Raw genomic sequence first — 24,766 nt, forward strand, 5'->3', positions numbered from 1 at the left:
TTTTAATTTTATATGGGCAAGTAGCTGGGCTGGAGGTGGAATGGGAATCAGAGTCAGAATTGTTCAAATCCTCATGATTCCCATCAACAGAGGTCATGCATTTCAAATGTGAGGTTTCGCTTTCGGGATTATGGTAAATTGAGATGTCAAACGTGTGGCTGTCATTGTGTGGAGAGTTTGCTGATGGCTACAGAACAGGCCAGCGGTTTCAGCACCAAAGCTGAGTCTGGATCTCAGAAAGCGCTGATAGAATCTAATCCCATTGGATAGACATTCAATCTCAGAATTCCTCTAACCAGACCACCCTCTAAAAAATGGCTAACCTCTAGAATAAATGGACTGCTGGAAGACATGAAACCCTCCTTCTCTGATGTCAGGACCATATACTATATACACAAAAGTTTGTTCCAGTCTTCTAGTCTGATTGGGTTTTATTTATTAAATATAATTATTTTATTTTATGTATATGCATAAATAGTGTTTGGTTAAATGTATGTATGTATGTATTATTATTATTAATGAATTATTAATACATGTTTTATTTTTCATTCAAATATTTGGTAAGATATATGTAAGTATATGTAAGTAAATGCTATTTATTTGTAATCTTTTTAATAAAAATGTTAAACAAAAAAAACTCTCTCTCTCTCTCTCTCTCTCTCTCTCTATTACTTACACTGAACCTTGATCTTAAATGGAACATTTTTTTGTTAATTTATTTTGTTTAAAAATAATAAATGTATAATTTTGTTAAAATAGCTGTCCAAAATTATAGAAAAAAACAACAACTCTATTTTAGAGCAGATACATAAATATACACTGTATATAGTAATTTTTTAGGTAAATATTTAAAGTTTTCTCTGTATAATTTTTCTCTTCTATCTCTCAGCCTTGTTTGATGTGTATACACTGATCTCATTTGTTGTGTTAATTGAGCTGTAAGAAGGCCCTGCAGTCACTGCTTTTTCTCATTTCTTTTCTCTTGCAGCCTACACTTACCCAAGACCTTCAGGTGAGACATACCTGCACTTTTTCCTCTGGTGATGGTTTTGTGCATGTTGCCTTTCTCTCTCCTCTGAACCCATCCTCCCATCTCACGCTTGCCCTGCCTTTCAGTTCTTCCCAATTAAATTCAACACAGTTCTTCTGGCAGCTTAACCGCAGAGCATTGCCAAAGAGGTACAAAAGAAAAAAACATAAATTAAAACTGACTGGAGATCAGCAGAGTAATTTGAAGAGCCGAATGCATGCGGAGGGAGGAAAATGGTGATTTCAAACCACAACTCGGAAATCGTGCATTCTTTGCCATTCAGTCTCCTCTCGCACTTGGAAGATGAGTTAATCAGCCATTTAGAGTGTGAATGGAGACATTCTGGGTGACTAATTACAGTATTCTGTATTCTGTGTTTGTTAAATGAGGGCAATCACTGTAAATGCTGCAATATGCTGAGAGTACTCCAGTACTCCAGAGGAACCTGTCGAGAGGCCTCCTTACATTAAACACGCCTGAGAAACCCTGCAGACTTTCTTCTCAGATCTGCTCCTCAGCATTAGGCCAGAAACATACATTACGCAAGTACGAAAACGCAGGTGTGGATGCTTAGCCATGCTAAACAGACTTAGCTGCCCTGCTGCGCTACAGTGGCAGAAATGTAAGCTGCACAAAACCCAAGTTCCTTTGAGATATTCTATTTTCAGTGCAACTTACTGGACAATATTTGACCTAAATGAGATTAATGTCCTCCTGTTACCATTCGAATAAGCCCTGCTCGTGTCATTGGGAAGAACAGAGACTTTGAAGTTTATTGCAAGTAGACACATTTATAAACTGTGCTTCTTATGCAGTGTTATACAGTTCAAGGAAATATTACCTTTAGTAAAATAAAATAGAGTGCTTAAGGTCACACTATATATGTGGATACTGTGACTCTCACACAATGGAATACAATTAAAGGAAATATTATTATAGCATTATCCAATTCTTTCGTGCTTCTTTCATTTCTCTCGTATCACACCGCTGTGTTCTCTAAATAATAAAATATTTAACTCAAAATTTTCTGTCAAATTATTTACTTATTTGGCAAGTAGCTGTGCAATAAGCAGGGTCCTGATCGCTCTGTTGGGGTTTATTCTGAGAGAACAACCATCTGGATGTACATTATTGCTTCTGTAACACATTCTTGCATTTATGAACTGAAGGTGGATCTTGATTTTCTTTCATGTCTCTGTGTGTAGATCACGTGTGTGGGTTTGAGGACATTAGGATATGTGGGTTCACTCAAGACCGCAGTGATGTGTTTGACTGGACCCGACAGAATCACCTCACACAGAACCCCAAACGGTCGGTTAATACAGGGCCGGATACAGACAGGAGTGGGACGAAAGAAGGTAGAAATACACAGCAACACACACCAAAGTGGACATTTTTTTTCTGCCCACTATTAGAATCTGAAGAGAAACTCTTTTCTATTCAGTTAAAATGTATTTTATAGAAATTTGCTAACTCCAAAATCATTTCAAAGTACCTTTATAGAGAATTTTGCCAGTCAATATATTCCATAGTAAGATACTCCTGTATTCTTGAAATCAAAAGCACATTTGTAAAATCACATCATTTTATTTCTTAAACAAAAACTCTGACTGTCTGAACAATCTTGAGAAAGCAGATTTAATTAAATTTTTCGGTGTGTATTATTATAATTTTTTTGTGTGAAAGCATCTGCCCTTGGGAAAACCTTGTGTTAACTCGTTTTATACTTTCCATCTACAATAAAGGTTACTACATGTATATTGAGACGTCGCGGCCACGTCAGGCCGGGGATCGAGCTCGTCTTCTCTCTCCATTGTACAATGTTACGGCAGCCCGAGGACCAACAGGGACCACCAGAACCCCCTACTGTGTCTCCTTCTATTACAACATGAACGGAAAACATATTGGTGAGTCTTTAACTCTGGTTTGAATTCACACTCTGAGAAAGACAAAAACATTGAAATTCTTGACTTAGGGTAAATTTTTTTTTTTACTTTTTTTTAGCTGATTTTTTACAGTTGATTGAATAGTGGAAAGTAGTCTCTATTTGACAGGTTGGAGGCTGGATTATGTTGGTTCCCTGAAAAATCTGAGTTTGGTTTGTCTGTAAGTGTCCTCCTCGCCTGCAGCATTGGGCTGAATCTGTCAGGGAAAGTACGGTGCTTTAAGAGTAGTGTTCACTAGAAGGTCAAAGACAATGAAGGACACAGACAGTCAGAGAGAGAAGTGATGTCATCCACACATCCATTACTTATGTATCGTGACTGTTAAAACATTAAGCTTTGTTTCAAAGTGACATCTGTCTATTCTCTCAGTTCCAAGCAGTCTTGTGTGTGTGTGTGTGTGTGTGTGTGTGTGTGTTTCTTTCTGGCACATTTAAGCTGATCAAGCATCATTCAATGTTACACTGTAGTAATTCTAAGAGAAAGTACATAGCACAGCAATATTGGATACAATAGTCAAGTTGTAATTAGATTAACAATTTTATATACACTACCATACCTTCCAAAGTTTGAGGTCAGTAAGATTTTTTTTAAAGTAACAATACTTGGAGATGCATTAAATCATTGGTTCTCAATTCCAGTCCTCGCACCCCTTAGCTCTGCATATTTCACAAGTCTCTCTTTGTTAACACACATGATTCAGATAATGAATTGTTAGAAGTGAGCTTCGTTCATGAACTGTGCTCGCATTGACATGGTCTCTAAACTGTTCATTGCTCCCTACTCCCTGAGCAGGGGAATTCTGTTGAAGTTTACCTCACTTCGGAACACTCATTCACAGATTTGCGCTGCGCAATGTCATCACACACAGACATATGTGACATCATATACCGCTGTAAATAAATACAATTTAAATTCACATCTCACACACTTCAGTGCACTTTGAATGGAACGTTCGCTTCGAACTGGAATCATGGCGGAATATCCTGTGATGTCCACTTTGCAGGGCACTTATGTTCGAATAGAACAAACGTCTGAAGTGACAAGTGAAAAATATGAAATCTGCAGAGCAGGGGGGCGCGAGGACTGGAATTGAGAACCACTGCATTAAATAGATCTAAAATGACAGTAAAGGCATTTAAAATGTTACAAACGATTCTGTTTTGTAAATCAGTTCTGTTCAGACTTTCTATTAAAGAATCCATATATATATATATATATATATATATATATATATATATATATATATATATATATATATATATATATATATATATATATATATATATATATATATATATATATATATATATATATATATATATTAGTTATTTTTAACATGAATAATATGAAGAAAGGTTTGTTGAGCAGCAAGCCAGCATATTAAAATTTCTGAAGGATCTATATATATATCAAATTATAATGATAATAAAATAAAAAAGGTTGTTTTAAATTATAATAATGTTTCATAACAATACAATCTTTGACAGATTTTCTATAAAAATTGCAATGTTGATGAGCATAAGACTTTTTCATCTTAACAACTCCAAACTTTGGATTGATAATGAACAGTATATACTTTCCATTGTTGAGTGAAATTAAGTGTATTATAAAGTATAAATATATATACATAGTCAAAAGGATTTCTCTTGCCTCATCTTCCATCTGGGCTGTTGTTGTTTTTTTTACTCGTCACAATGCATTATGGTATCATCTTCTATGTTAAGAAAACATGCTGCGCCGCCTTAGGGCCTTTCACATAGGACACGCTCTAGTATCCGTCTGCACGACATTTTCATTGTTGTTTAATGGCTTCAAGCACATCAAAGTGGGCATCTGTGACTGTTGCCACTTCATGTCAGGCTAGATAATGTTAATCTTTTAAAAATGTGCCTTGAGACCTTGTGGTCCATTGCTCTGCACTGCGTTTGGCTGCTTTTCAATGCAAGAACACGTCCTGTGTGAACGGCCACTCAGGATTTGACCAAAAGTAGGTATCTTAAAGTTATAGTCCAGCCAAAAATAAAAATTCTGTCACTGTGTACTCCCACTCATGTTGTTCCAAACCTGCATGACTTTCTTTTTTTTTTTTTGCTGGACACAAAATAAAATATTTTAAGGGGAATATTGGTAAACAAACAGTTCTAGTTCCCATTGACTTCCATTGTGCTTTCCGTCCATACAATTGAAGTAAACGGGAACCAAAACCATTTAATTACCAAAATTCTTCAAATACCATATTTTGTGTCCCATAGAAGAAAGAAAGCCATATCAGTTTTGAGTAAACAATGTGAGAATTTTCACTTTTGGCTAGAATATCCCTTCAAGGCAGCAGTTCTCAATTCCAGTCCTCGCACCCCTCTGCTTTGCACATTTTGTACGTTTCTCTTATTGCTTCAGACGTTTGTTCTATTCGAACATAAGTGCCCTGCGAGGTGGACATCACAGAATATTCCACCATGATTCCAGTTCGAAGCGAACGTATATGTTCCATTGAAAGTGCACTGAAGTGTGTGAGACGGGAATTTAAATTGTATTGATTTACAGAGGTATATGATGTCACACTTGTCCATGTGTGCAGACGGACGTTGTGCAACGCAAATCTGTGAATGCGTGTTCCGAAGTGAAGTAAACTTCAGCAGATTCAACAGATTTCCCCTGCTCAGGGAATAGGGAGCAGTAAACACTGTGTAGAGACCATGTCAATGGGAACACAGTTCATGAACGGAGCTCACTTCTTAACGAGCTGATTATCTGAATCATGTGTGTTAACAAAGAGACATACAATATGTGCAGAGCAGTGGGGCGCGAGGACTGGAATTGAGAACCGCTGCTTTAAGGTATCTTCTTCTTCTTTTTTTTTTTTTTGGTGGACTATCCCTATAAAAAAGCAAACCCACGTAAGCCTTACAGTTGCACCTAAAATGTGTTCTAATTAGGCAGTAGACTATGTTTGGGAGCAGAACCTGCATGTGAAATGTTTGTTTATGCAGGGTGCTATATATGTGTGGGTGGCAGGGATTTACTATAGTTTGAGGACAAAAATTTCCCCAGAAATGAGCTAAATCTGACAAAAGCTCTCTTTTGGGACCTCAAAGGCATAAATGACTCATAAACGAAGCAAATAATGTTGTTCTAAAAATGCGCCTTGCACAGTGATTTATGGGTGTTCCTGATGGGGTTCAAAGATCTGTGACTATCTGGCAACCACCTGTTATCGCACACACTCGCACACACAGACTTTAATTGCTCATTAATGTATCATGGACTTCATCACGCAAAACTCCTCCAACCAAAGTTTCGACAGCAGACCAAAAGTTTTCACTGCTGTTGTTGTTTTCTCATTTTTCAGCTTGACAAATAAAGTAACCGAACTTCCTGTTTCCCCTCGCTTTTTATCTGCACTCTCTCTTCAAACTTTATCAGCCCATTAACGGCTCAGAAATTGTGCTTCTCTCTCTCTCTTTCTCTTCTGCTCGTCGCTCTCTCTAGCTGTTTGTCTCCACCTCACTCTCTTTACCTGTGCGCTGTCTCCTGTTCTAATGAGACGAGGCCGTCTAATTATTTGCCAGTTGCCAGTCATGACATGGACTGGGCTCGCGGTGGGGGGCGGCTGGTGAACACACAACGCGCTTCAGTCTGTTCGGCTTTCCGAAGGCATTTTGGATTCCCTGCTGCAGGCCTGCACTGTATATTTCAAAGGACATGTTTTATTCATTCCATTGCTATTTAGGAGTCGGAGAGGACAGCAGGTCCTTAATGAAAATTAAAATTGAAAAGCGAACCACATTAATCATGATCAAAATCACCCTAGGGTGCACATGGACATAACCTCATACTCAAGCTGTCTGCTAAAGCTCTCTAACTCATCATATTTGTCTCTGTCTGCTTTAAAATGAGAGTAGGCGGTCTAGTGGTGTTTCCATTTGCTATTAGATTATTGTAGTGCTAGTGTAAACCACTTCTTGTGACCTTTTGTTTACGTCTGTGTGCTAAAATAAGTTGGGTAGCATCACAGTAACCAGAAAGATGAACTGTATTCCAAAATGAAAACAACATCTGTGTCATAAAGCAATTTGAATATTATTTATAATATGTTAAAATATATATTTGCTTTCATTTTTCATATTTGTCCTGTTTAATTAATTTTGGGGGTTTAAAATGTATGTTTGTTTTAATTTAAATAATTCATACTTTATTTCAGATAGTTGCCTAAGCATAATTTCTTTCTTTCTTTCTTTTTCTTTCTTTCTTTCCTCCCTCCCCCTCTCTCTCTCTCTCTCTCTTCCTTCCTTCCTTCTTTTCTTTATTTTTCATATTTCACCTTCATTTTAATTAATGAACAGAATGCTTAATTCTTTATCATTTTTTTTATTTGTGTGTGTGGGTGTGTAAAATATATAATTGACAACTTTATGCAATTTCCTCTCGAAAGCAGCTGTTACAGAGGATAAATGATTCAGATCAATTCAATTCAGTTATTCATAATACATAATAAATACAAATAATCATTTGGAAGCAAAAACTCAATAAAGCAGTTTAATATGATTTAAGTTATTATTTTTTTCAGTGTTTATGTGTAGATGTATTTTATGCTTGTTAGAGTATCCTTTCAGTAGCTCAGCAACATGCTAACACAAATAAAGTGTGATGTTTTTTATTTTTGCATCTGCTTTTATTTACATCAGGACTACGTAAGGTAGTTTGCTGGTCTGAGATCACCAAAAGCCCCTAAAGCCATCAGAAAAGACTAGCCTAACCAGCTTGACCACACTAGATGATCTTAGGCTGATTTAAAGAGTTTTTATCTGTTCTACATGTGGCTGGTGGCAGTGATCTGCTATTGGCTGAATGTTGGCGTGATTTCTACTGATTACGGCCTGTGTTCACTAATCTGCTAATCATTAGTCTGTGCATTGGCATGTGGGCGGCACTGTGGGCACAGATGCTAAACTGAGAGGGAGGCACAGCTGGCTCGACTCTCATTACATGAGACGCCCTACTGCGAGACAGACGTCCCTGTTAGCAATCTTAATGTGTAGGACTCTGTTAGCCGCTCTACGCTGGCCGTAAATTACAACCTAATTAGTAGAATGAGAGTTTAGACTTTTATTTGCGCCACTGTGCTTGCATTAGATTTGATTACATCCCAATTAGCAATTGAAGACATTAGCTCTGCGTTGGTTATGCCACACTAGCACTACTTTCAACAGAGCTACATCAGCACATTGACACTTTAGCCTTGCGCTATTTACAGATTTTCCGCTCTTCCTAGAAGAGTAGAATATATGTATGAATGCAGAAAACACCACAGATTTTTATCACAGCATGCAGTGTTTAACATCCTGTGTGTGTGTTGGGAGGATATTCAGTTATCTGGAGGCTAGTCTCTGTTTGGTGGTCCTACAGAAAGAACTTTGCATTACTTTACTGGATCAATAAATCTTTACTAGTAGAGAGACAGAGACATTCACTCTATATTTCCAGATGGGTTTATCTGATTAGAGGGAGGAAGCATGTATTTGTGTTGTTTTTGATGGCTTGATCATTGGGTTTCTAGGTGCTGTTTGTATTTGATTTTAATTAGCATCAGAATTTCAGTGTCATGCAATTTGTCTCTCTTTTAAATGAAATGCTTCATGCACCTTACAGCTGTTGTTTCACTGTGTTTTTAGGTTTGAGGCCCTCAAATGCAATTGTAATGTAAAATGCATTCACATTTTTTTTTCAGTGCAGGTGAAGTGTTTTTAGTCATTGTTTTTATAAACTATTTATTTATTTATGCTTTGTATTCTTGTGTTATCTGTTATATTTTTGTTTTAACATGTTTTTAGTCATTGTATAATAATAATAATAATAATAATAATAAATTATTATTATTTCCTCTTCTTATTTGTAGTTGTATCTATTGTATTTTTGTTTATATATATTTAGTCACTGTATAATAATAATAATAATAATAATAATAAATTATTATTATTTCCACGTTTTATTTGTAGTTGTATCTATTGTATTTTTGTTTACATATATTTAGTCACTGTATAATAATAATAATAATAATAATAATAATAATAATAAATTATTATTATTTCCTCTTTTTATTTGTAGTTGTATCTATTGTGTTTTTGTTTACATATATTTAGTCACTGTATAATAATAATAATAATAATAATAATAATAATAATAAATTATTATTATTTCCTCTTTTTATTTGTAGTTGTAACTATTGTATTTTTGTTTACATATATTTAGTCACTGTATAATAATAATAATAATAATAATAATTTCCTCTTTTTTATTTTTTGTTATATCTATTGTATTTTGTATTTAAATGAAGTCTCTTTAGTTATTACATTTTATAATAATAAAAACAACAATTAATATTATTTCTTCTTATTTTGTTGTATTTCTTAATTTAAATTAAGTCTCTTGAGTTTTTATATTTATTAATATAAGATTATTATTAATATTTATTATTTATTATTATTCCCTCTTTTTATAATTTTTTTGTATTTATCTATTTTACTCTGAGTAAATGGTCAGGGCTAATGATAAACAAAGTTCTATTAGGCTAATGAACAATAGATTAGATTAACATGCATCCCTAAAAATGTGTCAGTTAAATTGCCCATTTCAATTTCATGGTGTCTTTTTCATGTCATTCACTTTCCTCTAATCGCAGTCGTCTGTTTGATTTTTCATCAAGAGCAACACAATAGCATGTTCTAATAGACCACAAGTTTATTAGGCTTGAAGTTCATTACAAAGGAGTTCAGCAGCCAGTGGATCCATTAGAGCAGAAGTCAATCACAGCAGCAGTCTTTCCATTAGATCCTTCACTCATTACAGCATCAGAGTGTGACCCTGCTGCTGTTAGCGGATGACAGATGCTTCACAAGGGCTTTCGTCAGTCTTTGTCCTTGTTTAGTGATGCACACACTTTATATGGTACAAGACTAAAGGGCTTGTTTGTTCAGACTAATTGTTGCATGTATTCTTCGTCTTTCAACTGTCAGGAATACTTGCCTCTGATTGGTTAATCATAATCTGTCAAATGATAATGTTTAGATAGCTGATCTTCAATCACTTATTTCAGTATGATTCATTTAGTATTATACTGTCATGATTATTAATTATTTGGAATTTAGATTGTCATTTTAGTGTAGGTCTTAATAATTTAGTTGTATGTTTTTGTCAATTTTATTAGTTTTGTTGTTGTTTAGTAAATGAAAACTATATTGGCAACTAGTTGCAGTATTTTTCAGTGAAAGTATAACTAAAAGATGAAAAAATAAATTAACATAAAAGTTTTTAAATAATTTTAGTTAATGACAAAATAATAACTTAAATATGTGTGTGTGTGTGTGTGTGTGTGTGTGTGTGTGTGTGTGTGTGTGTGTGTGTGTGTGTGTGTGTGTGTGTGTGTGTGTGTGTGTGTGTGTGTGTGTGTGTGTGTGTTTGTTTGTATGTATGTATGTATGTATGTATGTATGTATATATATACAGTACAGACCAAAAGTTTGGACACACCTTCTCATTCAAAGAGTTTTCTTTATTTTCATGACTATGAAAATTGTAGATTCACACTGAAGGCATCAAAACTATGAATTAACACATGTGGAATTATATACATAACAAAAAAGTGTGAAACAACTGAAAATATGTCATATTCTATGTTCTTCAAAGTAGCCAGTATATATATATATATAGTTCAAAGTATATATATATACACTCACATAAAGGATTATTAGGAACACCTGTTCAATTTCTCATTAATGCAATTATCTAATCAACCAATCACATGGCAGTTGCTTCAATGCATTTAGGGGTGTGGTCCGGGTCAAGACAATCTCCTGAACTCCAAACTGAATGTCAGAATGGGAAAGAAAGGTGATTTAAGAAATTTTGAGCGTGGCATGGTTGTTGGTGCCAGACGGGCCGGTCTGAGTATTTCACAATCTGCTCAGTTACTGGGATTTTCACACACAACCATTTCTAGGGTTTACAAAGAATGGTGTGAAAAGGGAAAAACATCCAGTATGCGGCAGTCCTGTGGGCGAAAATGCCTTGTTGACGCTAGAGGTCAGAGGAGAATGGGCCGACTGATTTAAGCTGATAGAAGAGCAACTTTGACTGAAATAACCACTCGTTACAACCGAGGTATGCAGCAAAGCATTGGTGAAGCCACAACATGCACAACCTTGAGGCAGAAGGGCTACAACAGCAGAAGACCCCACCGGGTACCACTCATCTCCACTACAAATAGGAAAAAGAGGCTACAATTTGCACGAGCTCACCAAAATTGGACAGTTGAAGACTGGAAAAATGTTGCCTGGTCTGAAGAGTCTCGATTTCTGTTGAAACATTCAGATGGTAGAGTCAGAATTTGGCGTAAACAGAATGAGAACATGGATCCATCATGCCTTGTTACCACTGTGCAGGCTGCTGCTGGTGGTGTAATGGTGAGGGGGATGTTTTCTTGGCACACTTTAGGCCCCTTAGTGCCAATTGGGCATCGTTTAAATGCCACGGTCTACCTGAGCATTGTTGTCACGCTGTCTGGTCTCTGTTTCCCTGAGTCTCCACTAGTGGTCTCACTTCCCCATAGTCACCTCACCGTAGGCACTACAATTCCCACTAAGCCTTGTCCCTTCATCACAGTAATTGCACTCCTGTTAATTGCACTCAGGTGTCTTCACTTGATAGTCATTACCCTGCCTATATTAACCAGTTTGTCTTCATGGAGTTCTTTCCTTCTGTCACCCAGTTTCCTCGCATTCCGAGTTTCTAGGTTCTATTCCTGTTCCTGTTCCTATTCCTTTTCCTGTTTATTTGTTTGGATGGATTTTTGTTTTTGACCCCTGCATGTTGGATTCTGAGTTGGATTACCCAAATAAACCCACACTGCGTTTGGATCTCTCGTCTCCTGCGTTTCCCTGGGTCTCCGATCGTAACAATTGTTTCTGACCATGTCCATCCCTTTATGACCACCATGTACCCATCCTCTGATGGCTACTTCCAGCAGGATAATGCACCATGTCACAAAGCTCGAATCATTTCAAATTGGTTTCTTGAACATGACAATGAGTTCACTGTACTAAAATGGCCCCCACAGTCACCAGATCTAAACCCAATAGAGCATCTTTGGGATGTGGTGGAACAGGAGCTTCGTGCCCTGGATGTGCGTCCCACAAATCTCCATCAACTGCAAGATGCTTTCCTATCAATATGGGCCAACATTTCTAAAGAATGCTTTCAGCACCTTGTTGAATCAATGCCACATAGAATTAAGGCACTTCTGAAGGTGAAAGGGGGTCAAACACAGTATTAGTATGCTGTTCCTAATAATCCTTTAGGTAAGTAGTATAATGGTAGTATAAAGATATAATGGTAGTATAAAGATAAAAAAAAAACGTATTAAGATAACCCATAGGAAAGAAAAATCAAAAGTGAGATTTCTTTAACATCTCAAATATTTCTCCTAGACAGAAATGAAGTTACTTTAAGATCTAATGGGGATTTTTGCTTGAGTCTCCTGCTTCTCAATCTTGTCTCCTGAGACAAAAACACTCAAAATGGTCTCCTTTAAAGCTTTAAAGGAGATCTCAACAACATCTTACACTGTGTTTAGATATTTCTCCTAGTCTAAAGACTATGGTGGTCTCACATCTGTTTCCTTTAAAGCTTCAGAAGAGATCTCAAGAACATCACACACTGTGCTTAGATTTTTCTTTTATGCAGAAATATAATGTTACTTTTTATAGGACAATGTTTATGTACTTAGGCACACAGTTTGTTGTTGAAACTGATTTACAGAAAATGTAACCCTGGAGCTTTCTTTGCTGAAAGGCACATAAATGGCTTATGACTCAGTCTTGGTAATTAATGGACTAATTTGATTTTTAATACATATGACGTACATTTAAATGTTTGATCTCATATTGAGGCATTTGACTTTGTAATGCTAGACAAATGTAACAGCTTTCGAGTCTTTAGTGTAGGAGAAATATCTGAGCACACTGTGTGATCTTATTGAGATTTCTTTTAAAGCTTTAAAGGAGACCATTGTGAGAGTATTACAGTTTTTGTCTCAGGAGGAGACCAGTTTGAGAAGCAGGAGAATCAAGCAAAAGTTTCCATTCAATCTTAAGCTACCTCAATTCTGTCTAGTAAAAATATTTGAAATGTTAAAAAAGTCTCTTTTATTTTATTTTTCCGCCCTCTGGTTGGCTTCAGTGTCATTTATCTACACCATTTCAATCAAAGAAAATACATGCACTGAAACATCTGAGACTCTGTTGAGACTAAAATGAGAAATATACGAGAATCACAACTAAAACGCGTTTCGGACGGTAATTGTTTCTGATAATTCTTGCAAAATGAATTTTATTTACAAATGTATTCTTATTATTCTGTAAAATGTATTTAAAAATACTTATCATGTAAAATGTATTCTTTTTATTCCAAGCATATTTATAATGTATAATCCTATTTATTTTTTGATCATTTAAATCTCCTGTTTAAAAATAGGAAAATAGATGCGCTATAGTTGTGTATAATTAAACGCTATATAGTTATGTATATATCTGTTTATAATACACATTTTAAAATTGTATAACTGCTGCTGCCATAATAAAGACCCATTTCAAATGTTTATGTGGTTTTCTTCTCTTTCTGTTCCTAGTCGCTGTGGTGGAGTTTGTATTTGTATTTAGTCGCTGTATTTCTTTTAAATACTTTCCAGCATTTTAGAAATAAATATGTATGCAAATTACACTGAATTTTAGGAGAAAGATCTGAAATGCTGTTGATCCTGAAATGAGAGATATATGAGAATCTCATCTAAGTCTCCTGAGCTTAGGAAAAGCAACCACTGAGCAATACATTTTTCCTAAAGGAATGAATATTAATATTTACCAGTTTTAGCTAACAATAATACCACTTATTTCAGTTTAAAACTGAACTAAAAAAAAAAAAAAGATAAATGTTAACCTAAAATCATAATTCCATTTAACGGAAATGACTGTAAACACTTTCAAGAAAACAAACAGCACAGAAAAGCAAACTCTGTACCACACATGCTTTGAATGTGCTTTAAAATTGCCTGCCACTGCCCAGCTTTCCCGCTCAACCTCCATCTTCTGCTCATTATGGAGATGAATGAGAGTTTGGATGTGTTTGACCTGTGTCAAGGTTAGCCAAGGGCCTCTGATGCTGTCTTTCTCTGGCAGCACAGGGGTCCGTTTGAAGCCCTAGGCCTTTACTACTGCCTGTCCTTACACAGACACGATTGTTTCTCTAAGGTTGGGTTAGCTGTTTATTTTCAAAGGTCTTCACATAAGGGTGATTTTTAAGTGCCTGGCTCATTGCTCACAACGGTTTATGAGTCAACAGTGTGTAATCACCTTAAAGATACACCAGCACACAATTTGTGTTTGTTTATCAGGCAGCGAGCAGCTCTTCAGCGTGATTGGGGTCATTGAAACGTGGCAGACGCTTTCAGTCTGGCCAGCAAGCTAATAGTGAGATTCTGATACAACACACCGTTACCGTTAAAGGCTCCTGATTTTCCTCAGATTGCTTTGATTACTGTAATATCTGTACAGTAATGACACATTCTGACTCTATTAGAGTGAGTTTCCCTTCTCGCTCTCTCTCTCTCTCTCTCTCTCTTACTCTCTCTTTGTTCCAAAGTGCAACTGAATTATATATTGGTTTCCCTTAAGCACAAAGTCAGAGTAATAATTTAATGCATGAGTCATAAAGGTGCCACTTGGCTTCACTGCCTTCCATCATCTGTGTGTGTGTTTGTGCTCAGTGTCTGTGACAGATTTCAATGCTGGAGTTGATAATAAACGCTCTAAACCTCACATAATCACAGTGTGTGTTTGTGTGTGTGTGCAAGATGCCTCTGCCCTGTGGAGAGTTGTGTTTCTGGAGCTGATCTATCACACGTCAGTCTCAGACGACAAACCCACAGAGCGTCTGATGAATATAGATCAATTTATCATGTCACATCTTGATTTTCCAGACAAGCTGTTTTAGCAGAGCTGCACTTTTAATGATCTGGTTAACATTTTGTATTTTATGAACAAAGTTATTATAAAGTTATTACTGTGGTGTTAAGTAGAGAAGTGTGCAGGTTAAACCATTTTTTAAAGGTTTTTGAATATATATTCTCAAATATATAATGCAAAAAACTTCCAAAGCCTGAAAATAAAAGTAAAAATAGCAGTTTCAGCAGTAGAATATTAAAATACTTGTTTTAAGTAATAATATTTGCAATGTTACAGACTTTATAACAAATGACCTTTGTTTAGTTCATTCCAAATAAATCACACAATCACGTATTTTAAAGTACACTGAAAACAAATGTGGTGCAGGATTGACTTTTTTACTGAGAAATTGCTTGTAAATGTATTCAATTATTAAAAAAATTGCAAGTAACACAACGACTTGAATGTGGAATTTTAAAGTAGGAAGAAATAGCATTTTCTTGAAAAACACCCCAGTAATCTATTTTTTTTATATGTATATATAACTTACACACAGACACACACATTTTACAGTGCTTCGCTAGATAGAATTTCATAATCGAAATTATGCTTGTGCATTCTGCAAAACACAAAACCTACTATTTACTATTCACTTTCACTCACTTTAAAAAATTTTTTAAAATCAGTTTTCCAGTGTACTGTGGTGGTGATATTTGGTTGCGTTATGTATTTGACCTTATATTTGTCACAGTGGTAAAGTCGGGCTTTGTGCAATCCCTCAGAGAAACACTAATCTACTCAAACCAGCGGTGGGTCAAAGGGGTCTTATTAGAGCAGAAGCAATGATCTGTCATAATTTGTGTCAAATCCTGAGTTTGCCCGATTTCACTGATCCTGATGGACCTTGATTTCCAGTAATTGTTTGAATCCCACACAATTATCTATTTTTTTCTGAGGTGGTAAAAGAACATGCAGTTGTTGGCACAAATATTTTGTTTGTAAGAAAGTATTTTATCTTTTGCATATAACAAACGCATATCAGAAACACAAGGTCCAGTCTGATTGACTGGGATTGTGAAAATACTCAAATAACTGATCTTCTGTTTTCTGTGCTGTTTTGATTTTTGAGTACATCTGTACTTTGTTTGATATCAGAATTGTTGTGCATCCCTCATGTATCTTCATAAAGTTAAATTATGCTTAAATTTGCATTTTTATGGCCAGACTAGATTACAAAGTGCGAAGGTGTCACTGTTCCTGTGCCCTGTTTCCTGTGTGTCTGCAGGTAGTCTCAATGTTCTGATGAGGGTGAAGAGCATCGCCACTGTGGATTCTGCCATCTGGACTCTCTCCGGACACCAGGGGCCTGAATGGAGGAAGGCAGATGCTGAGATCTATCCGAGCGGACCATTCCAGGTCTGTGCATTGGAGCTTGTATGCAAACACATTGTATGCAAATGTGTCTTCTTCTGATCACTGTGTGTGTGTTTTCCATGTTGTGCATGGGAATATATTTTCTATAGCACGTTTGGACATGCTGCAGGGCTTGGGGATATATGAAATATTTCTGATATGTGCATGATGCTTTTGCTAGCGAGATATAAAATAAGCATTATTGTTATTTGGATATCAGGTTTCCTAACATTGTGTCATTAGACTAGATTTGCAATGTTTCCTGACTTGTGTTTGACAAGTGTTAAAGCATTATAGAAACTTTCTGTTATAAGGTTCCATTTGGTAACATTAGTTGACTACATTAACAAAAAATACTTCTAAAGCATTGGTAATCTTATTTAATGTTCATTTTAACATTAATGTTTAATATTAATGTTATAAATGTAATATTAATATACTGTATTAAGTAATGCTATCTAATGGACCTTTTGTTTGTTAAGTGAAAAACAATAGGGACTATTTTAATCAGATTTAAACTGTATTTTATAGTTTGAACATTTTGAATCTAACACAGTGGCACGGTAATTGCATTGGTATTTATCCTTTTTTTTTTTTTTTTTAGGTATTTTGTGCAGTCCTAGTTGGCACGTGTGCTATGTCTGTACGTGTGTGTGTGTGGTTGGAGGGTCAGGGGTGGGGGGTGATTGAGGAAGCGCTGAGTCGTGCTCTACCGCTCTCCTCTGGACCCGTGTTTCTGCTGAGCTGAGCTCTCAGCACAACAGCTGCAGACCAGGAGACATTTACTGCTCGTCACAGAGGTGAAAAGATGCTGGAGAGAGAAAATGACAAATTGAGAGCAGGACTGAAAAAGAGGTGATTCATACAGTGAAGGAAACTGAGAGAAGGGCAGAAAAAGATGAACACCGCATGCAATAGGGATGGAAATGAAGACAGATAATTCAGAGGAAAAAAAAGAGAGAGTTTACAGGTAAATGGGACACTTAAGTCTGGGCTCATTGGTCTTGGTCCTGTCAGATTATTTTACCCCCATTCTTTCTACAACTACTGCTTAAAGACAACAAGCAATTGTATTTGACTTTCATAATGGGACACATTTCCAGGTGAAACTGATTTTTCAGTGGGAAACAATGTAGGACAGGAATGGTTTTTTGTCCTTTGGGATTTGATTGGATCAGGAAATATAGGCTATGTTATTCTATATTAATATTGTTTAGCCTCACCCTTGTGGATTACAGCAGAAAAGAAGTTGTTGCATAGGTGGACAACATTATTGAATTTTGATGAATATTAGGAAAACATTTACAGCAATATGAACTGAATGAATGAATCGTGCACAGTAAATGTAGGAACAAGTCAGCATGAAATCAAAATTAACTTGTAATTTTTTATTTTTCTCATTTTGCATTTCCAGTCTTATTTTACATGACTTTTCTGTTTTTTTGGCTGATCCCACAAATACTCCATTCTGGTATTAAATTCCTACATTTGTCTCGTTGAATACTTGTTTCTGTTTCAGATAACTGAATAGGGTCAACAGAATAAGTAAACAGGGTAAAATTAGATTTTATATTGGCCAAACCTGTTCTCACCTCTCACTTTTCACTTGCCATCTAGATTGGGAAAAACTGGTATTTTTACTTCTTTTCCCGCACAGTTAATGTTTGGAAAAACCAGTTGCTAGCCTCTCTCCTCTCTCTGTGCTGTCTCTTTCATTTCACTCAGTAATGTCACGTATTTGACACTTGAAGACGTAAATAGATCCTCACCTCTCATCCAGGCCCCAGTTGTCCTCCATCAATCGATGCTAAAGACCAATCCAGGCATTCCTGGACAGTAGGACTTGACAAGTCCTTCAGACAGCCATGTTTCTGTGTTGTCTGTTTGTTTGCTCTGTTCTCATTTCCTCTTTGTTCCTCCATTGACTCTTGCCGTGTGGATCGAGTGAATGTGGAGGCTTGCCAAGATAAATTAGCATCATTTTCCCACAGAATCTCAGAGAAAAAGTAACTATGTCTTTGCATCGTTGTATGAAGCGTCTCACCCATTGCTAAGCCTGATGGATCAAGCAGAATCACAACAGCGTTACTTTATCCGAAAGCTTTACTCGACTGTGTGAATCTATTACACGCAGCATGTTTGAGGTTAAACTGAGCGGGATTGATAGTTGGGGTTTTACAGAGATCTAACAGACCTCACAGCGTTGGAGGAGCTCTGAGATGTTATAGAACAGTTTGGGAGTTGAGAACTGGATCTAAAATAATATGTGTACATTCAGTTCCATTGTATTCTGAATTATTTTCTTGTATAACTGTAACATTACAAATTTCAGAATTAATTTCAATATAGATACACATTGGTGTCCTGAACTACGATACATTGGAGTATATTTCAAAGCATTAAGTTTAAAAGATCTAGGAGCTTATATCTGCCCTTTGAACACAAGGCAAGGCTTTCCAGATGTACTGTAGGGCTGAATCGGAAAGTTATCAGGTTGTCTGTCCTGTAACTAATGACGAACTCGCAGTTTGCAGGGAATCATTCAGTTGCTTTCAGACTGTCTGACTTAAGGCTGATTTATACTGGACGCATCCACAAGTTTGCTTGGGTGTGCATAGCAAATATTATGTTATCGCGGTGTTGGTGATAGTTCGCTCTGAGTGTGCGCAAACTCATTTCACGTGGCGGTGTGCATGGTATTTTTTATAACTTTGCACAGCTCCTTATCCGAAGATGCATGACTTCAGGGCGATTCTAGCTGAACATGTACATCTGTGCCGGCATCTGTGGCACAGAAGCAGTTTGATGTTAAGTTCAAACTCCATCAGGTGCTTTTTGATGCTTTGACAGAAAACAATGCATAGTTTTTTTTTTTTGCATAGTTTGTCCAAGGCTTTTTATTTGAAGTAAGTTTTATTTTTATTCTACTAATACTAATTATACACTATTTGCTTAAAGTTGTTTTGTGTTTGATGTGAAATATAGCCAATAGTTTAAGATTTGTTTGTTTGTACATTATTAAAATATGAATTCATCAACTCTTTCATCACGTGAAAAGACTTGTGACAGCAAATGATTTCATCTCACCAGTGATTCCCGACGGTTTTAGAGGACAATTACTCCTCGTCGCCCCCTGTCATTTCAAATAGTAGTACAACAAAGAATGTGTCAAGTATAAAAGCCTCGTCTGTTTGGGAAGGTGTGCGCACAGTCAGCAGAGGGTCGCGGCACGGAGCCAGGTGAAGGTATCAATTCTGGTTTAAAGTGATAATTCACCCAAAATTTAAATTCAGTCATTGTTTACAAACCCACAAGTTGTTCCAAACCTTAAAAATGTATTTATTCTGTTAAAGAGTGTCTGGTCACCAATGACTCTGATAGTATTTTTTTTTTTTTTTAAGTATTAGGACCAGAAGCTGTTTGGTTACCCAAATTTCAGATCGTTTCCGTACTGAGACTATTGCTGCGCTGCAATTTAAATCTCACAATTCTGAGAAAAAAGTCGAGAAAAAGAGTCAAAATTGCAAGTTGATATCTTGCAATTCTGACATAATTTCTGACTTAATAACTATCTGAGTTTATTTCTCACAATTCTAAAAATTCTGACAGAATTGTGAGATAAAAAGTTGCAATTCCCTTTTTAATTATTATTTTTTTTTTTTATTCAGTGGTGGAAACGGACTTCCATAGCAAGGATATGTTAAAGTGATAAAAAGTGAAAAAGTGAAAAACACTTGTATCGTTAAAAAATATTTGTTCTGAATAAATGCTGTTCCTTTTAAACTTTTTATTCATATTTATTCCATATTTTATATGTTCCATATATTACATTACATTTCTGTCTGTTTTACACAGAAGCAATGCAATGTTTTAACATCCACGTGCAACCTGTTTTCAATATAAGATGCACTAAGTGCAACCAAAAGGGGGGGGGGGCGTTTGTGGACTCTAGAGAGAAGATTCAAAGGACTTTACACATGGGAACGCTTTTTACCACTCGTTACATTTTCATGCTACTTTATAGAAGATAAAAGAAACCGTAATCTTTAACGGCAGGGGAACGCACAGTCCGTTTAAAGCATGGAAGATTACTGCTATGGCCAAATCGAACGTGACTGAAAGAAAAGCTCAGATGAATATTATTATCATTACCCTACCTTTGTATTTAAATTTTTTTTTTTATTTTTTATTTTTTTTATGTGTAATGTGTTTTCTTAGATTCACAAACTCTACCAGTGATATAGCATTGGCTCCGGTATTATGCTCCTCTGGTGTATGTTTAAATGTTCCCTATCTGTGACACAGTTTCAAACAGCAGTTAAGGCCAGTTGGTGGTGTATGTGTAAAAGCCCAGTATAGCTGTTCTCTTTTATAGAGCTCTTAAATGCCACCTGCCTGGTATTGGGCTGTTTAACACAACTATAAACGCTTGCTACCACAGTAACTTAACTTTATATCAAGCAGTTTAGTAGAATTTTACTTTATTAGAATTTTTTTATTTTAACTCCACTCCACTTATGCCAAGGTTTCTGGCACCAGCAGACTTTGTCTGTATTTAGTTTAAATGATAAGTGTGATTTAAACAAACTACTAACCCTAACGTCTAAACCGTTTGTGTTGACATGATACAAAAAACAAAAGGCTTATTAAAGAGAGTTGTGTTTTTCTGAGTGACACAACCTATAATTTTCATCTAGGAGGTTTTTGAATGTCTCTTATGCTGCATTCAGAATTCTTTAAGAGAACAGTATTTTTTGTTTTGTAACATTTTAAATGTCCTCACTTTTGATCAGTTTAATGTATCCTTGTGGAATAACAGTATTCAATTCTATAAACAAATAAATATTGTACATTGATGTTGGTATCTTCATATAGCTAGAGATCTTAATGTCATAAATATTTGAAGGTGGTTTCTTTTTACTTGGATGTGTAGGGAACCCCTGATCGATAGCATTATCAATGATCTGAAATCCACTCGCAACACTTTTGGTGGCATGTTTTGCACAGGCAAATAGCACTACAGAAAATGTTAAAATCTATTCTAAAGTCTGCAGTTTATCTTATGCATCTCTAAAGTCCTTTTCCCGTATCTTAATAGAAAAGGTCACCGAAGGCAGAAGTGTTTTGTCCTGCTGTGTGAAAGATGCCAGCAGGGAAACAAGATGATGACACAAGCTCAAGAGCTTTACAAAGGAAGAGTTCAGGGAGCGAGGGAGGGCTGCTAATTAGCTTTGCTTAATTATGATTTTCTGAAAAGATTGAGAGAAGAGCAGAGAAAAGCGTCCACTATGCGAGTGCTGATCCATTTTCACACAGCCCTTTAAGGTCTTTCCTCATCATCTCCTCTTTTCTCTTTATCCTCTTTATCGCTCGCTGGTTTCTCCACTGATGCTCTCAGCTCTTTGTCGTGTTTGTTATCCATTAACCTCTCCTCTCTGTGTTCTGGACATTTCCCATCACTCTCACCTCTTTCCTGCCTGCTACCACTGCTCTCCACAGTGTTTGGTTGATAAAATTCACCGGACTGTGAGTCTCCATTACAGCAGCTGCTCTGGAAATCTTCCTGCCATGTTCAGTGGAGTATTTCAACCTAAAATTTACATTTTCCCATTGGAGAGAAAAACTAAGTTTTATATTGTTTAATTGTTTCCCTTTTTACAGTGATGAGATTTAATGGAGAAAAAGAGATCTCAAACTCTGCTCAGATTTGTAGTCTGAGATCAAAAGTCAATTTGAGTTTTTTTCTTAAAAAAAGTAATTTATTTATATTAAAAAATATCTTTCTGTCTGCCACCGATATTTAACTTCCGGTCAAAAATTTGGAATAATTATGATTTTTAGAAATGTTTTTAAAAATAATATATTTTGCTTACCAAGGCTGCATTAACTGAATGAAAATTTTATTGAAAGATTGAATTTTATTTATTTGTATGCCTATTTAACATGGATGATGCATAAGGCATACAATTGACATAAAATTAAAACAAGCAAATAAATAAAAAACAAACACAATCATCACAAGGAACAAAACAAGTACAAGTAACGTATATACAGATAACTACAGTATAGGTATATGTTGTACCTAAACATTCAACAATGACACATTGACATAGTATGCACATATGTAACTTTATACAAAATCACAAACATAAATGTAAATCAACCAGCATACAGAAAAAAAGTACTTAACGGATTAGTTCACCCAAAAATGAAAATTAGGCCATAAATTACTCACCTTGAAGTCATCCTAGGTGTATTTGACTTTCTTCTTTCATACGGATCCAGTCAGAGTTATTTTAAAATTTGTCTTTGATTTTCCAAGCTGTTAGATGCCACTCAGCGGGTGTCGCACTGCATCAGTCCAAGATAAGTTTAATAAAAAGCTAATCAATTTTTTTTTTTAAAGTGTCTCACATGGCTCCGGGGGGTGAACAAAGGCCTTCTGTAGCGAATCGATGCGTTTTTGTAAGAAAAAAAATCCATATTCAAAACGGAATAATCACTTTAATCTAGCTTGCTCTCACTTTTGTAAAGCGGAAGCAGTTCCGGGAACATGGCGTATGAGGTATGACGTATTGACGTATGTATATACTTACCCTTCAACCAGCCTGTATAAACAGTTAAAAAAAAAAAAGTTACTCAATGTTCACAACGCTGTAAAGATTTCAGCCATAGTTTGAGCTTTATAGAAAAAACTTTAAGATATGGTTGCAACTTTAAATCAACAGGTATGGTGTTCCATAGATTTCAATCTTCCACTAAAGAAAGGCTGATTTGACCAACAGTAGTTCTGCATCTCCGAACACTACAATTCCCACTTACTGCCCCTCTGGTCTTTGCTACTGAATTTTTGTATCAACTGACACATCACATTAGGGACAAGGCCACTTAAATACACTTAAATACTGTTTTTATAAATTAAAACTTTAAAAGATTATCAAAACTTAACAAATTATACTTTTGAAGAATTTGACAATTATTCCATTTCATTGGTTTCTGATCCATTACTTTTTAAGTTTGTTTGTACAATGAAATTATAGGCTTTACAACTGACTGGGAAGTCTTACCCAAAATTATCGCACAATAGTTCATATGTGATAATATCATAGCATGCATAAACATTTGAGCTGCTTTAATAGATAAACATGGTCTTATCATATGAAAACAGTTCAAATTTGTCTTAATAGTCTTAGACATTTTCTTAAAAAGGACATCAAACTTAAGCTTAGAGTCTAGTGACACCTAAATATTTCACTCACTTCCTTGATTTCCTTTTAGTAAATTTTGATTTTAAATACATCTAGTGCTTTGTTCTTTAATGAAAAACACATTGAAACTGTTTTGTTGTGATTTAAAGTTAAAAAGTTATCCTGCAGCCCCTGGGAAACACTGAATTGCCTGGTTAACATTTCAACAGCCAGATGAACATTTTCAGCTTGTTACATAAACAATTGTGTCATCTGCATACATTTGTCAACCAACCTCCTTGGAACATTCAGGTAAATAATTTGTATATAAACAAAAGAGCAACAGGCCCAATATTGAACCTTGTGGTACACATAATTTACTTTTTTGAGTGATGGATTCACACAGTTGATTTTAACACATTACTCATGATTCACAGTATCAAAAGCATTTTTAAAGTTTAAAAATACTGTTCCTAATACTTTTTTTTGGTATCTATGAAATGATAGGTATCGTCTTGTAATACGTCTTGTATTAATTTTTTCTGAAAAATCCTGTCATATGCACACAAACTGACAGTCACCACTTATAAGCTACTACTAAATATTGTAGATACTTAATTTTCTGTAAAGTTGCTTTGTAATGATTTGTATCGTAAAAAGCGATATACATATAAACTTGAATTGAATTGAATAGCCTTTTCTGTTGAATATTTTGGCTGGAAACCAAATTGCTTAGGGTTTAGCAGATTATATATACATATTTTCCAGATAATTCATTAATTGTTCAACCACTAGCTTTTCTAAAACTTTGGAAATTACTGGAATGATTGGGATGGGTCAATATTACACACCTCGTCAGTCTCTCCAGATTTAAAAACAGGGGTCACCACAGCTGTTTAAAATTTTTATGGAAACTCATCAGTTTTAATAGATAAATGTACCAAATGAGTTATTGGACTTACTTGCACTATGTTTTTTAATAAGAGAACCATCTGAACCCGAATATATTTTTAGCTTTTGAACCGTTCAACTGATTAATAATTTTACTGATTTTATCTTTATTAACCAGTGGGTTAGGGTTAGATGGAGATTAATTTCTTACTATATCATGTGATAAACAAATATAATTGAAATTTGTTCCAAATTCTTCTGCTGACTATCAATACTGACCTTTCCATTCATATTCAGTTTTGTTAT

General features: G+C 35.5%; 1 protein-coding gene across 1 annotated transcript in view; it reads left to right on the forward strand.

The window, feature by feature from the left end:
* LOC132156757 (MAM domain-containing glycosylphosphatidylinositol anchor protein 1-like) overlaps window positions 1-24,766 on the forward strand; it is a 270,738-nt gene that overhangs the window by 228,285 nt on the left and 17,687 nt on the right. Inside the window, exons 13-16 of the mRNA XM_059565763.1 lie at window positions 989-1,012; window positions 2,236-2,388; window positions 2,776-2,937; window positions 16,255-16,385. Of these exons, the coding sequence (XP_059421746.1) occupies window positions 989-1,012; window positions 2,236-2,388; window positions 2,776-2,937; window positions 16,255-16,385 (470 nt within the window). The remainder of the gene's footprint in view (window positions 1-988; window positions 1,013-2,235; window positions 2,389-2,775; window positions 2,938-16,254; window positions 16,386-24,766) is intronic.

The sequence above is a fragment of the Carassius carassius genome, chromosome 14 (assembly GCF_963082965.1).
Source record: "Carassius carassius chromosome 14, fCarCar2.1, whole genome shotgun sequence".
Lineage (NCBI taxonomy): Eukaryota > Metazoa > Chordata > Actinopteri > Cypriniformes > Cyprinidae > Carassius > Carassius carassius.